The sequence below is a fragment of the Rhizophagus irregularis genome, chromosome 22 (genome assembly GCF_026210795.1).
Source record: "Rhizophagus irregularis chromosome 22, complete sequence".
NCBI lineage: Eukaryota > Fungi > Glomeromycota > Glomeromycetes > Glomerales > Glomeraceae > Rhizophagus > Rhizophagus irregularis.
The window spans coordinates 844,357-858,384 of NC_089450.1; the positions used below are offsets into that span (position 1 = coordinate 844,357).

The 14,028-nt window shown below is 40.0% G+C and overlaps 5 protein-coding genes across 5 annotated transcripts; all 5 read right to left on the minus strand.

The window, feature by feature from the left end:
• Window positions 1-997: 997 nt before the first annotated feature.
• OCT59_014440 (uncharacterized protein) lies at window positions 998-1,665 on the minus strand (the record flags this gene model as incomplete). The annotated part of the gene is made up of 2 exons (XM_025330761.1): window positions 998-1,281; window positions 1,344-1,665. The coding sequence occupies 2 exons, from the start codon at window positions 1,663-1,665 to the stop codon at window positions 998-1,000; spliced, it is 606 nt and encodes a 201-aa protein (XP_025169354.1).
• Window positions 1,666-2,354: 689 nt separating this feature from the next.
• On the minus strand, window positions 2,355-3,416 carry OCT59_014441 (uncharacterized protein). Its single transcript, XM_025321262.2, has 2 exons — window positions 2,991-3,416; window positions 2,355-2,891 (listed from the first exon to the last, which is right to left on the minus strand). The coding sequence occupies exons 1-2, from the start codon at window positions 3,403-3,405 to the stop codon at window positions 2,473-2,475; spliced, it is 834 nt and encodes a 277-aa protein (XP_025169353.1). The 5' UTR covers window positions 3,406-3,416; the 3' UTR covers window positions 2,355-2,472.
• A 343-nt stretch (window positions 3,417-3,759) lies between these two features.
• On the minus strand, window positions 3,760-4,107 carry OCT59_014442 (uncharacterized protein; the record flags this gene model as incomplete). Its single annotated transcript, XM_025327816.2, has 1 exon — window positions 3,760-4,107. The coding sequence occupies one exon, from the start codon at window positions 4,105-4,107 to the stop codon at window positions 3,760-3,762; it is 348 nt and encodes a 115-aa protein (XP_025169352.2).
• A 74-nt stretch (window positions 4,108-4,181) lies between these two features.
• OCT59_014443 (uncharacterized protein) lies at window positions 4,182-4,832 on the minus strand (the record flags this gene model as incomplete). Its single annotated transcript, XM_066150015.1, has 1 exon — window positions 4,182-4,832. The coding sequence occupies one exon, from the start codon at window positions 4,830-4,832 to the stop codon at window positions 4,182-4,184; it is 651 nt and encodes a 216-aa protein (XP_066002230.1).
• Window positions 4,833-13,596: 8,764 nt separating this feature from the next.
• On the minus strand, window positions 13,597-14,013 carry OCT59_014444 (uncharacterized protein; the record flags this gene model as incomplete). The annotated part of the gene is made up of 1 exon (XM_066150016.1): window positions 13,597-14,013. One exon carries the CDS (start codon window positions 14,011-14,013, stop codon window positions 13,597-13,599), a length of 417 nt encoding a protein of 138 aa, XP_066002231.1.
• Between the last annotated feature and the right edge of the window lie 15 nt (window positions 14,014-14,028).

The following is a 14,028-nucleotide window of genomic DNA, read 5'->3' on the forward strand; positions in this document are numbered from 1 at the left end:
CCGTCGATCGATTTCTAATGCATTATAAGGCGATCGAAGTTCACTTTAGTAGTCACGCGGTTAAATTTGTACGTGTAGATCCAGAACCAAGTCGTACTGTTCATACAACGACTCCCGGTCCTCCGGTGGTCCTCCGGTCTATATTTCAGTCATACAATTCTATGGCGGACTATGGGGTACGGCTGTGGGACTATGACGAATACTGACCGCATGATGATCGCTGCTGGTTCGATCAAACTTTGAATGGGGATACCATGTGACAATACTTACATCATTCCAGAATCATGTGATCGGTGACTTCATCATTTGCGTAATCCCTGCTGCGGATTATTGTTATCCTTCTACGTCAGCCCTTACAATGCATGGATGAACGTATTCGGGAATCAGGGTAAGTGACACAGGGATGATCCTGGCCTTCATGTTGTGGCCACCTGTCCTCTGGTTCCGTACTGTCTTTTTTGGTGGTAGTGGAATAGATACTGGCTGGTGAGACTCCTGGAGGGGTGATCTAGATACTGCGAGGCCATTAGAAGATCTTACCTGGATGGATAACGAGTGGAAGGGCTATGGAAGACAGTACATGGTACGTATTTTTCCCTTAGGCCCGTAAGCGAAATTTGCCAAGAAATCTCCGAGACGGGCCGTCCCGGAAAATCAGATAGTCGTTAAGTCATGCCCCTGAGGGCGTTCTAGCAGAGGAGCCAGGTAGAAAATTAGTCATGTATCACGTGATTCAAACCCGTTAACTTAGTTAACAGGTTTTCCGAGAATCGGAGCAGTCTATTAATAAAACATTCACTCGAAAACACGCATACACGTTTTTTTAAGATAAAAAATTGATTTTATTCTTATGAAGTAGTATATGATAAAGAAACTGGTTGCTATGCAAGAATAAAAAATAGAGCGGATAGCGGGTGTTTCAAGGGAGGAATAAAGCATAAAATATGCCTGCCCGCCCCTAGACGTTTGCAAAAGCAATAATGGCAGTTCCTTCCCGCTACGCCGAATTGCTATCTAAATTTTCGTTATTTTTACTATCTACCCATAAACCAATATCATCTAATGTACTAATGTAACCATCACTCTTTGTAATATTTCTCTCATAAAACCCCTGAATCGTATTCTTTTTGATTTTCCCTCCAAGTGCACGAATTTCCGTTGCAACGTGAAGGCACATCTCTTCCGAATTAAGTCGTTTTTCGTCCCTTATTTGGTCGAAGAGTTGCTTGAATCGGGTCCAGACAGTTAAGCTAATGCCTCTGAATATTATTGCACTAGAACCTGCAAATACGAATTATAAGTTATGGATACACTTATATAATGATAAATTCCGGATAGCTTACCAGAACTGGAGGATATACTTGCACGTGACTGACTTGACGGGCTTGCCATGCTCAGCTGATCAGTTTCGATTGGCTGAATTCTTCGGGTGACAGCAAGCGTATAATGTCGAATCATTTTATTCTGGAGAGCTTCAATCGAAGAATTGATAGAGTTTATTTCAGATGAAATTCTGCCAAAATCATTACGGCGGGCTTCTTCGATGATATTAAGTCTAGCTGTTATGTGGTTAAACATTGATAAGATTTTCTGCGCCTCTGTGGCGTAGAACGCATCACGTGCAGAGATTCCATCGGAGATTTTTCGATTAAGGAATTGCCACATGGTAGCGATCCCTATGAATATCGCTGCACTAACGAGAAAAAAAGTAGCGGGTATGACCCAAAATGGCACGCTTCCCGAAGAGCTGAATGATGGGCCCTTTCCCCCTAAAGAAACCTGTTAAACTGGCCATTATTTGATAATTCATGAGATACGCAGTAAAATTTATTGTTTGTTTACTTGGTCAGAAATTTTTAGAGAATAACAGCTAAATGTCTATCACAGTTGGAAAATAAGGCTATTTTATACTTTTTTGAAGGACGTTCTACGTTTGTGTTTCTTTATTAGTAAAATAACTGTAAATATACATCACGGCGATTTGTAATACAGTATATGGTAAAACAATGTATTGAGTTGACGCAATCTTACCTCTCCGAAGCAATCCGTTTCGCTCAATTTCATTTTAACACGTCATGATCAAAACCAGGATGTCATGTGCACAATACAGAACTTTCGGGAAAAACATAATTAAGCAAGGAACTTCGATCGCCTTATAATGCATTAGAAATCGATCGACGGGTATCACAGCATTCAATCGCAAATCAGGGGCATAACAAACATTGACTCATGGTCTGTTTTTGGGATATAATTGTACACGTAATTTGCGCTACATAAAATTTATGCTAGAACTTTCAGGACCGCAGGAAAACGTCTATTAGTCAGTATTTTTACGTATATACTGCGGCATATTTTTACATGATTTCGTGACTTATCTCACATGATTCAAAAATGACCGTGAGGTAGGACGAAAGCAACACGGACAAACTTTATTACATTGTAGTATACAACATTTACAAAACAAATATATGCTCATGATCCAAGTTCAGCTTTAATGGTTTTAAGACTTCCGATTTCCTGGTTATCGCGGATAAGATAAGTGTTATCATAAACATCCCTTAGATATAAAACAGTTTGTCCGGTAAATTTTGACAAAGCATTCCGCAACAACGGTTCCAAGTCACCGTTACTTTCTTCATATTTCTGGTCGTTATACGTACAAGAAAACAAGGGTTTATTACTTCTATCAATTTTTATAACCCTGAAATCATAAGATTTCCCGTCTTTCTCATAACGTAATGTATCGCCAATTTGGATTTTCTTCTTTTCACATAGTTTTCTTAACAATGTTCCGGACGGTTGCTTGGAAGCCTTTCGAGGTGGTGAGAAACTACTACTCTTCCCCGTTGTCACATTTCCGACTTCGCTATCAGTCCCGCTAAATTTGACACCTATTGTAGAATTTACCGAAACAAAAAAGTGAGGCAGAGTTTAGAAATAGCTTTCCCTAGTGTCGATAATTTTACCGAATTCGGAACAGTCATACTCACAATTGAGACGATCAGTTAATATTCGAATATTTTCACACATTTGAGCCTGTGCTTGAATCTGAGCGTGAACTAATGCCTTTAACTCCCTCAACTCATCCCTCAAGGAAGTCACATTTTTGCCCATATAAACTTGGATAACATCTTTCCTGATGATCTTCACTGCATCGGAGACTGTTTTCTCATTATCTAATAATTCTACGAAATCTAACACTTCAGCCGGAACTTTTTGTAAGCCCACAATATTATCAGCAGGCACGGATACTTTCCAGATTCTGAATTCATCCGTTGCGATACTTTTTTCGCTCCTGACTAAGATTAGCTTTTTTAGCCTTTCAATCGTATCGTCTTTGCCAACCGTAACGTTAAATGGGCCGTCTATACCTTGAAGAAAACACAGGATAGTGACTTCAGACATTTTTCATTATTAAGTCTGATACCAGAGTCAATCTTGTCGTATTTATACTTCAAATTTCTTTCCCACGACAAACCTGTTAACGTTTCACGACACTGCGGTTAATGACCTCGTCCCTTCGGCTTACGGTAAATTATACCCTTTTAGCATGGTCATATACGCAAGTCGACTAGCTCATGTAGATCTCGGAATTACGGAGGTTCCACGCGGAATTAATGGCCCCTGTCGATGTGATCGTCGTCCGGACTAGCTGAATCGGAAATGTATACAAACTATCCTTACTACTGCGGCCCCGGTGGTGGCAATTAAGCACAGCATTAGGATATCCCCTGCAATCTCGAGCTTCCACATGACCGGCTATGCTGCCACCTCAAGATCCCCCGTATATCTAAACATACAACCTATACGATAAGAGGCACAAGAGTGAGTCCCCGGAAGATTCTTATAATAACCTACTATATTTTCTTCATGATTCGTTCCGCATGATGGACAAAGTGCAGATTTTGTCATGCAATGATATATGTCTGTAAGTTCGTTACTTCGTCTTAGAGATATACCAGGATAAAGCTTTAAGACTTTATTGCGGAAATAGGCCTGGTCGAGAATTGGACTATTGGAGTGAGGTGCAGTCAGAATGTTACCCTCAGTCGGAACCAATGGATCCACTTGCGTCTCCGATGTCTTAGCCTGATCATCCGCAATCATCTCTTCAGAGATAGGTGCAGTTGATACACTTGCCTCAGCTGAATTTGGGCCTGGGCCCCCGGCTGAAATCTCAGTCATGTGGTAGAATCATTGTCATCGTTCCGCTCAGAGTAATTATCTATAATCGCTTGGATTTTATCATTCGTTAGTTCTGAAATGGAGTTTGCACTATATGACGTGATGTATTTGATTTTGTTAACACCTAACTTCTCAAATAATTTAAATATCTTTACAGCTTTCTGAGTTTTCCCTTGCAAGCATTTGCGGGAGATTTCTGGTAGTTGCATTCCTGTTTCCTCAGATTTCTTTTTACGAAGAATAGAAAGGTCTTCCAAGACTTTATCATAGATTACTCCCTTTCCCTTTTTTTCACCAATTTCTCCTTTACCATCATTAGTAATTGCTCTAACCTGAATCAAGAATTCTTCTCCATAATAAAACCAGCGTAAAATCTCTTTCTGATTAGCACGAATTGCGCCACACTTGGCATCCGTAGCTCTATAGAATAATTGTGCTAATGAATGCGGAACTGTAGAAGAATTTTGACTGGGGCCCCCGGCTGAAATCCCATCGCAAGGATTGGTTTTATTGACGGAATGGGAATCATCTCGAATACCATCTGCAATCAATTGTACGATATTTTCTGCGCCTTTCTTCCTATGATTATTTTTTGCAGTCGACTCACTGGCCTTCTTCTTATTTTGTTCGATCAAGAAAGCATCCATTTTCTCATCCTCTAATTTCGCTTCCCTAGTATTTTGTGCCTTTCCACCAACTTTTGAAGAGACCTGTTCCACTTTCGCGATTCTAGACTCATGTTCCGCAACTTAGACTTAAGTTCAGCATTCTCGGTGACAGTATCTTCCCTACTCTTCTCTAACTCCTTGAATCGACTCATCAGTTCCCGCTTGAGCTTCGCAACCTCATTTTTAAGATCAAAATTTTCAACCACAAGGACACCACTTTTATCATTAAGCTCAACAATCTTAGCCTTAAGCTCGACATTCTTCGCCTCAAGCTCAGCGTTACGCTGTCTCAATACTTCAAGTTCGGATGGGATCACTTCGCTAACCGACATTATGGAAATTTTATACACATCAGGAAATGTTCAATGTAGTATGAAGAACGAAAGAATAAAGTATGTAAGTATGATCCGTGAAATAGTAAAAGTGCTTATTGGAATCCTGTATCTGATGAGCCTGCACAGATATTGCATCATCGCACGTGTCTCGTTATATGATCGGAAATGACACTCTAATGATATACGATAGGATGCACGAATGGGAAAACATCTGTTATTACTCTGCATGCAAGGGAGGAAAAGACTGGAAGTGACAGATATTGGACATAATCACTTTATTACAGTAGTCCGCAGACGGGGTTCCCCTTTTTGTTCTGCCTGAGATCATGCCAGCCTCTGTCCACAGGGAATAGACTCTGGACTATAGAATCGAAGGACCGCAGGACCGCAGACTGCAGAAAAAAATGACTAAGCAAGGGACACAAATTTATTAATAGACTGATGTATGTCAGTAAAGAAAGCAACGTGACATGGACTGTGTAACTGACTGCTGTGGTTTCACTCCACCGCGTCTGACTTTGATAATCACGAAGATGTTTATCACTCTTGTTCCTATACATCACTGGTAGAATAGTCCATTTCGTCCAAATTTCAAATTGACGAATGTTGGACGAAAGTTGATCTAATTTTGGCCGATCATTGCCAAAAAAATTGTCAAAATTATTATGGACGATTTGCACAGTTCGCCTGCCACTTGGCAATTACAAATCGGCAAAAATTCAATGAAAAATCAGAAATAAACTATTCGTCAGTCATTCATCCAAATTTCAAATTGCCGAATGTGTCATCGGGCTGGATGTGGGAGGTGCAAGCACCACCCACCTCCGGGTCTACGACCTGTCGCAGTACCTCCTTCCCCCCTACGGGGAATCAGGAATCCCCTATATCTGTCACCATCTGTCAATAACATCTGTCATATAACAATAAACTAAAAAAGGATAAAATAAGGGAAAAGAGAGGAAAATACGATAGAATCAGAGGGTATGACAGATATGACGGATATGACAGATGTTTCAGAAAAATCGGGAGAGGGGTATCCCCAGAAAAAAGTTTTGATTTTACCCCCCCAGATCTGTCATTCTGTCATAGTTCTGTCATATGATCAGGATTCCGTCTAATAATCTGTTGGAAGCAGTGAGATAGCAAACCAAATAAGTTAGCAGGTAAGCCCCTAAAAGGTCTATAAAGCCAGTAAGACCAACCCCGTCCTGCCCCCGTCAGAAAAAATAAGTAATTGAACAATGAGTATTGAGAATAGAGCATATCCAGATAAGTTTAGAAGACAGTACTAATCTGTCTTCCTCTTTTTTGCCTCCTTAAGGCATTTATCAATACACTGTTTACACGCGTCATCAGAATCTAAGATTTTCTGTCCAAGTTTTTTGCATTGCCGATTGTAAGCCGTCTGCTGTCTCTTAGCAGCAGTTTCTTTCTTTTTCTCCTTAGTCTTCTTCTTGATCACCCAGTCTATTCCAGTAAAAGTATTCTTATGCATACCACAAATTGTGCAGTCACCATGCAGCCGGTAACGCCCATTTGTAGTCATATCTTGTATTTCACTAGCCGTTTCAGTTTCCTTCTTGCACTTTAGGCAGTAAAAACGTGTCATTTTAAGATTTGAAGTCTAAAACCATTCCTTTAATTTGTCGTAATATGTCGCATTTAGAGAATTATTACAAATACTACAATCTCTCCGGAGTACCAGCACGAATTCTAAAAGGTGAGGAGCACTACAACCTATACAAAAAGCCCCTAAAGGAGAAGTCATCAGAGCGTCCACGAGTAGTTGTATGGAAACCAAATGCGACACATCAGGCAGATCTCGCAGAGATGCCAGTCGACCCCAAAGGATTCCACTATTTCCTCGTAGTGGTAGAAGTCGCGGGTAAACGAGTCGACGCTGAGCCTTTAAAGAATAGAACTGCAAATAGGGTTCTCAATGGATTTGTTAAAATCTACAGAAGAAATCGTATCAAGCCACCAACACATCGAATAGAGACAGACTCCGGATCAGAATTCACCAATGATCAGGTACGTGATTTTTTCCTGAACAGCCTAGGGGTGATGATGAGGTTCGGAGAGCCAGGAAGGCATAAACAGCAATCTTATGCTGAAAGAGCTATCCAAGCCATCCAAGAACCCCTTCTTAAACGAATGGTAGCACAGGAGTTGAAAACCGGGGTGACATCCGTGGAATGGTCAGAAGATTTCCATAATATAGTGAGTAAAGTAAATGAACTCTGGCAGAGAAATCCCCCAGACATTCCGACAGGGTCACCCAAGGTGTCAAAAAAGATGGAACTTCTCTCTGAAGGAACGTGTGACTGAGTAAAGTTAGATGAACCTATCTCAGTACTCGGTAATAAACTTCACGGAAAATTCCGTACAGGAGACATAAGATGGAACCCAAATATTCGTGTAATCAAAAAAATGATACTCTCACCCGAACAGCCTCCTACATATCTCCTTAATGGACCACATGGTCGATTAGGTATATCCAGATGTGCATATACCCGAAAGGAATTGCAAGTAGTTCCTATTAATGAAAAGCCTCCACCTGACTCTGTGATAAGAGGACAACCTGAAAGATTTGTTCCTGAGCAGATACTTCGGCATCGCATTAGAAAAGGTCAAGACCAGTATTTGGTTAAGTGGGAGCACTATCCAGACACTGAGGCTACTTGGGAACCTGCTGACCGGTTGAAGGAGGATGTCCCTGACTTAATTCGCAAATTTTGGGAATAAAAAAAAATAGAAGAATTAAAGGGTCTTATTTTTTATCCCCTCGATTAGCATCAGAAACTATCGGGATAAAAACATTCTTCCCATCACAGGTAAAGGCTATATGTTCACGTGATTCATGGACATCATAATTGTAACGTTTCAGACACGTTCGGCTTAACCCAATCTCCCTATGCTTGTATTTATCTAAAACTGCAAGATCCTCAGTGATAGCATAATCAGGGGTAAGTTTGATTGACACTCCCTTTATCATGCCAAATGTCCTACCTGTTCCTGAAGCACCAGATATGTTGTATGTAATACTCTTGTCGATATCCAACCCTAATTCCTCAGCAGCTTCTCTCTGAATAAAAGACGCATTAGCACAAGTGTCTGCTAAACACTAAATTGCTATTCCATTAACCTCCCCATCCAGTGCTAAAAGATCTTTAGTATTCTCTAAACGAGCTATGTCAATATCCATAGGATCATCTACCCTGATATCCTCTTCTTGTTCCTCCTCAACTAGGTCCTCCGGAATCTCTGTGACTTTTCTAGCAGACAATAACTCCTCCTGAAGAATCTCACGGAGTAATTTCCTAAAGTCTGCAGACCTTAACAGGCTTAATAAGTCATTCTTAGTAACAGCTTTTGCAGGTGTAGACTTACTACCAGTAACTTTCACAGGAATCTTAACAGGGGTTGCTTTGCCTTTCAATGGCACACTAGAAGAGCTAACTGCTGTCTTATTTGGGGACGACTTAAGAAGTTTTGAGATACTCGAACCTACTTTTTTTTTGACCTAACACGAACCATATAGACATCACCATCTTTTTCTCTCAATTCTACCTTTTCACCAAAACTCGCAGTATCAATGTCCATAGCATCATCATTAAGATCGAGGTTTCTCATTGCTCGGGCCAAATCCAGATCATCACGTCTATCTTTAGCCTTCTGAAGTTGTTTTGTAAGTATTTTAGACGGCCCACGTTTATATCCCATAATAAGATCAATAGCATTTTGATGATCATCCAAAGTCCACTCAGGAGCATCAGGGTCATCACCAACATCATGATCTACATAACCATCATCCCAATCAGGATCCTGAGGATCCTGAACAACACGTCTCTGTGGTTTTGGTCGAACAGGTTTAATCTGCTGTCTATAGACTGGTGGATTACGAACTGGCCGAGCCTGTAATTGTTTAAATTGCACCTGAAAATTCTTGGTAAGTTCCTCAGCTTGAGCCTTAAGTAACTCTTGTAATTGTTCTTAAGTAACCCCAGATGACTTTGATGTCAGTACGACAGGTTCCTGTTTTCCTAACGGAGGTTGAGTTACATCACTGTAATCTGCTTGAAGTCGTCGATTTCTATCTTGTAACCCCAAGCGCATTTCAGCCCTTCTCCGTTCTAAATTTCTCAGATGTTTAATCAAGTCATCAGGATTAAGATTACTAAACCTTTCTGCTTCAAAAATATTATCAGCCGAAAGACCTCTAAAGAACTGGTCAATAATAAGATCATCAGTTAGTTTTAGTAATTTTCCAGCCCTCTTTACAGTTCTATAAAATGCATCAACTGGCTCATTTTCCTGATAAAGACTGTTAAAACGGATACGTTTCTTTTCATCTAAAATAGTTGGAAATTGTGTTCTAAGCCAATAAAGCGCCTGGTTAGGTTTAATACCTGGAAAAACTATAGGATGATTATTAGCAGCAGCAACACCAGCATCTGCAGTAGCTGGAGCAACTCTATCTGTCGGACGAGCACCAGCTCTTCCCCAAGCTTTATCTCCACCTATTAAATCATGAGTAGAAATAAATGCTGCTCTAATAGTTACTAATGCATTAACTGCATCTGTAGCATAAACATGTGCTTCAGACCCATTTACATAGGTACCTGCATTTGGTCCTCCTGCACCTTCTGGTATTACTAATGCTACAAAAGCAGCTAAATTAGCTCCACCTCTTGAAGTGATACCAGAAAGTTCCCAATTTTTTCCTGTAATTTCTCGATCAAACCATTCAGCCGCTTCACCAGCCATGCAGCTTCTAAGTATACCCATAGCTCTTTTCCAAGACTCTGGTGGCCCTCCAGCAGCGTATAGGTTAAGATTAATAGTATCAAGATAACCCATATAAAGCCTAACAAATGTATCAATATCATCAGTAGCTTTACCCTCAAAAATCGGCAATCCTATCGCAGTGGTAGCCATATCGTCTCTAGTGGATTGTTTAAAAGAGGTGGAGGAGGGTTCAATTGTCTAATTCGAAACCATTGTACCTGAATTCTAAGAGCAGCTATCTGTTGGAAAAGTCTATTTCTAAGTCTCCCTAATGTCTGAATCCCAAAACGCACCCTATTATTAGCATGTGCTAGCTGTGCATTAACCTGTCCAAGTTGCGCATTAACCAATACAAGTTGTCCTCCAGTCCGAGTAGCCCTCAGCTGCCAATGATTTAAAAGGATATTACCACGATTCACAGCATTTTGAGCCTCATTACGATCCCTTACTGCTTGAGTATAATCTGCTTGTAATACATTACATTCATGTCATGCCTGATTACGTTCACCTATAGCCCGTCGACGAAGCTCTACCATAGTATCATAATCTCTTTGCAGGTTATGGTTTTCTTCTATGAAATTATCATTGGCAGCACGTATAATAACTAATTGACGTTCTAAATTAGTAAACGTTTCATCAAATGCATTTATCTTACCTTGTGCAAAAACTAACAAATCTTTTGTAATACCAAGTTCTTCATGTTTTACTTTACAGCGATACATTAATATATTAATAATATGTTTGATTTGATTATTTGCCTCCTGTATCTCTGAATCAACAGTTAAACGACCCCTGGTAGTCAATAAATTTGCATGAGCCTTTAGTATTCTAACTAATTCATCATCGTCTTTTTCATTGACCAAGTGTGCAGGAGGCGGTCCAGTAGGTTCTGAAGGAGTATAAACTGGAATTGGTGTTGATGTCGACATAGTATTTAAACTAAGTTAGAATAAAATTCAAATGGATCTTTATGTATACAATTTGGACGAGTACACGACCGACTCAAGACAAGGCAATGAGTTTGCTCCATCATGGCCCTTTCGATTAGCCGTAGCAGGTAGCTCAGACTCAGGTAAGACAACTATGATCATTAATTTGTTAATGGGTGACAAGAAAGCAAAGAAGGATGGTAATCGGTATGTACTATGTGATGCAGTACTTTTAGTTGGCAGATATCTTGATGAGCCGAAGTGGACAGTTGTACATGATTTTTTCGAAGAGAAGAAGATCCCATTCACTGCAGTAACCCATAGTGAGATTCCAGAGATTGACTCCTTCGACCCTACTCAAGCTACTGTGGTAATCTTCGAGGATCTAATGGATGCACCTAAAAAAATCCAGGATTTCATCACTGGTTACTTTACACATGGACGACACAAAAATATTTCATGTATTTATGTAGCCCAAAGATTCTTTGCCATTCCTAAGGCTATTCGAGAAAATGTTAACTACATCTCACTGCATGGAGGTCATGGGAGCCTTACAGATACCAAGAGAATCATCCGCCTATATACAGAAGAATCAGAGTCATTAGCACCAGTAATTGATGATCTTACTCTGCAACGTGAATTTGTAGTGTTTGATCTTAGACGGTCCAAAAGTGATCCACTGTCCATTCGAGCAAGATGGGATACTAGTCTCAGTTCTATCACAGAGCAATCTCAGTTCAATCCTAGTTCGATCTCAGTTCAAACTCAGTTTGATCCAAGTTTGAACCCAGTTCGATCTCAGTCTGAACCCAGTTCAATCACAGTTCGATCCAAGTTTAGTCCCTATGGTCAGAAAGCTGTATTTGAAGCAAAAAAAGGTGGACACTTGATTGAATTTGCTCGAGTATTTCCATCTCCTAAAGAACGTCAACATTTACTTGTACCTGGTGTATTAGCCAAGAATGCAGATACCTGGATTAAATATGTCTTTCGGGAAGCTTATGGACTCTCTGGTAAGACCCTAGGAGCTGACTTTCAGGATTTCTTAGCAAAAGTACAGGGTAGGACTGCAAAGACTGAAACTCTGAAAACTGAGAATGTGAAGGAGTTATTCTCCCGATATGAAGCCCTGAAGTCTAGTCGCCCTCTGGATAATAAACAAATAATAGAAGGTATTGAAGTCCTTCTACAAATCTTTTCTAAGAGCCACATGGACCGTCGAGCATTACAAGTAGGGATTAATAGTATCTTGTGAGAATATCAAGTAATTCGTCTGCAGAAGCTCTAAGAATCATAGCACTTTTTTTACGGCCTTCAAAGTCAATCCTTAACATCTTAGCCTTCAACCCTATTGCTCCTAAAGCACGAGAAGCAAAGTTCTTAGTCATTGGATTACTTATATGATTTACATAGTTCTCATAGAATGTAGTGAAAGGCTCATCAATACCATCTGAATATGTATCCCTTAGAAATTGATATAAAGCAATTTCTCCACTGTCATAACCTATGGCTATAAGCTGTTCGAGAAGCCACTTCCTAATATCTTCATATGGCTCTCCATCCATAATATTCATATCCAGTTTTTGTGTAAACAATTGTGTAAAGTCCACATTACTTCCCCGACGAATGATCTGAACTAACTTATCCCTAGCAAGTCCCAAGGCTTGTAGAGGGTCATTCTCATCACTAATCTTCTTTATAATCTGTCTGTATAATACACTGGATAATCCTCTATATGCTGTTTTTGGAGTGATTACTCCACAGTTTTGGCACTGGTTTATTACGATTGATGTTGACATGGCTATTTTTCTTTATGTAAAAAAGAATTATTCAAAATTAAGTAACTATTCGGAGCAGTCCTTGCACAACTTGTCCGTTAAGTCACTTGGGCTTACAGGCATGAGACATTCCCTACACAACTCAATATTAAGCTCTGCAAGTCTCGGGGTATGGTCCTCCAAAGTTCGTGAACGACCGGAAGGACCGATAGTTGTCATATCAGTCATATCCTGCTGTAAGATAAAATCATCATATTCATCTTGGTCAGCCTGAATAGCAGTCCTGATTTGTTGTATATCATTGAAAGTTAACCGCTGCCCATCAAGATTTTCCTCATTATAGCGTGTTTCATTGATGATTTCCTCTATAAGTGCCTCTTCTTCATAATGGACAAGGTAGTAATCCTCAACTACCTCATAGTCACTCTCAATCAGTCTATGATATGTTCTAGTATCACGTCGAACATAACGTCCTGTATCTGTATTTAAATATACAGGTTGCTCTTCAGGTGGAGGTGCAGTTTGTCTACGGACAAGCCTTCCATCAATATAATCATGGGATTCCATAACTATTCGATTAAAGGTATCTCCACTGATAATAATTGGACGTCCAGTTATAGGGTTAGCTATATAAGGGTAAGACATGTCTTTTTTCTGTACGTGTCTACATACCTAATAGTTTTCTTCAATTTACAATAACCAAGTGACACGGTCATCAGTCCTTATTAAAAAATGCAAGGATACCTGATGATAAGGTTACATGGTCATCAATCCTTGTCAAAAAAATTCAAGGATACCTGATGATAAGGTTACATGGTCATCAATCCTTGTAAAAAAATATGAGGATACCTGATGATAAGGTTACATGGTCATCAGTCCTTGTCGAGAAATATGAGGATACCCGATAAATAAGCTACTCCTGTTGAGTCCATTCGTTCCACTCCCAGTTCAGTCCCCAAGGGTCGCCTCCCCATCTTTGTTCACTTAATGCATGCTCTATGGTTTCCCTCTCTTGGGGGTCCACGACCATCCCATTCCTAAGCATTTTCTCCATAATATAAAGCTGATCTTCAGTGAGGCGGTCTATCCATCTTTTATAGAAGTCGTTTACATCTTCAAATGATATCCAGTCAATATTCCCTTTTTCAAACGGCTTTCCAAGAGCTTGGACATGCCCAATTGTAGTGGCGTAATTTTTCCATCTCTTATATGCTTCTTGACGAACCTCCTGCCACCACACACTATCTACTTTACTCGCTGCAATAAGGTCAGTATCTGGGATCTTTGCAACAATGCGTTCGACTATTTCTACTGGTAATCGGTCCAACATGATGTTATGTTACTT